Genomic DNA, 1,528 nt, shown 5'->3' on the forward strand with positions numbered 1-1,528 from the left:
AATTCTATGTGTCATAATAAACACATGTATATCCTTATCTTTTGCATTTTATATAATTTTGTATCCTCTCTGTTTTTTTTTTTTTTTTTTTCACATGTCATATAATAATTTTATTTTATTTTATTTTATTCTTAGATGGAAGCTCAAAATAGAGCATTTATGGAAACATTTGTTAAGGCGAAAAGAAAAAATTTAAATTTAGAACAGAAACCATTAATTTCTCAAATAATTCAAATAAACGATAAAGAATAAATTTTTTAAGCTAAAGGAAATTTTGTAAGATTGTCTAATATGTACACATATGTATCTTCCTGTTCTTATCCTTATCATTTTTATAATTATGGAAATGTGTTTAAAAGAGATATTTACTTTTGCTTATGAATTCTATTGGTTTAAAGAATATATCATACTACCAATATTTTGTTATACACACATATATATAAAATGTTGTAATATATATATATATATATAATGGTTAAGAAGAATGAATATATTTTATATATAATTTTTGTTATATATATATATATATATATATTTATTTATTTATTTAATTTATTTAAATATCTTGTTCTTTTTAATATGTATATATTCTTATTCCTTTTATTCGTTTTTCCCTCAAAAATATTTGGAAAATTAATTTAATAATGAAGAATAAAAAAAATAAAATAAAATAACATATACGTCTTAGAATATTTCTTTATAATGTATACATATATATATATATTTATTTATTTATATAATATATTTGTGATAAATATATTATATATTTGAATTTCACAAGTTAAATTAAAATATTACACATATATATATAATATATATATATATATATATATATATATATATATTTAAAAAAATCCTTATGTAGGAAATTTTTTGCTTAAATGCAAAGTTTTTCTTTTTTTTTGTGCACATAATATATAATTATTTTTTTTATTTTATTATAATATATATATATTATATATTTCAAGGTCTATGTTTTATTACTTATTTTAATTTTATTTATTATTTATTTTTTATTTTTTTTTTTTTTTATTATAAAAACTCTTTTAAGCCATATAAGATTTAATTAAAAGAAAAAGAAAAAAAAAAATATACTAAAAGTAAATACGGGCGCACGTAAAATAATTAAGTACATATATATATATATATATATATATATATATGTATACATATGTATAATTTATTTATTTATAATTTCTGTACCTTTTTGATGCTTATATTTTTTTTTTTTTTTCTTTTTAAGTGTCTGATTATTTTTTTTAGTCTAAAAATTAATTATAATATCCTTTCAATATAAATAATTTCTTTTTTTTTTTTTTTTTTTTGGATCAATCTAACAAAATGCTTCTCATATTTTAATAATTTTTTTCTTGCTTATTTTTTCTAAGAGGAATATAAAAAAAGTAAAGTAAAAAAAAAAAAAAAAAAAAAAAAGTAAACAACATGAAAGAAATTATTACTGACTCTGAAGCTCCAAGTAAATAATAGAAAAACTAAGAATAAAATTATATACACACATATATATATT

General features: G+C 15.5%; 1 protein-coding gene across 1 annotated transcript in view; it reads left to right on the forward strand.

Moving 5' to 3' along the window:
- The window catches only part of PRSY57_1302600 (hypothetical protein), a gene marked incomplete at both ends in the record, with an annotated part of 987 nt that extends 735 nt beyond the window's left edge, over positions 1-252 (forward strand). Inside the window, one exon of the mRNA XM_020115135.1 lies at positions 136-252. Coding sequence (XP_019970058.1) covers positions 136-252 — 117 coding nt within the window. The remainder of the gene's footprint in view (positions 1-135) is intronic.
- Positions 253-1,528: the final 1,276 nt, after the last annotated feature.

This window comes from Plasmodium reichenowi, chromosome 13 (assembly GCF_001601855.1).
Source record: "Plasmodium reichenowi strain SY57 chromosome 13, whole genome shotgun sequence".
Classification (NCBI taxonomy): domain Eukaryota; phylum Apicomplexa; class Aconoidasida; order Haemosporida; family Plasmodiidae; genus Plasmodium; species Plasmodium reichenowi.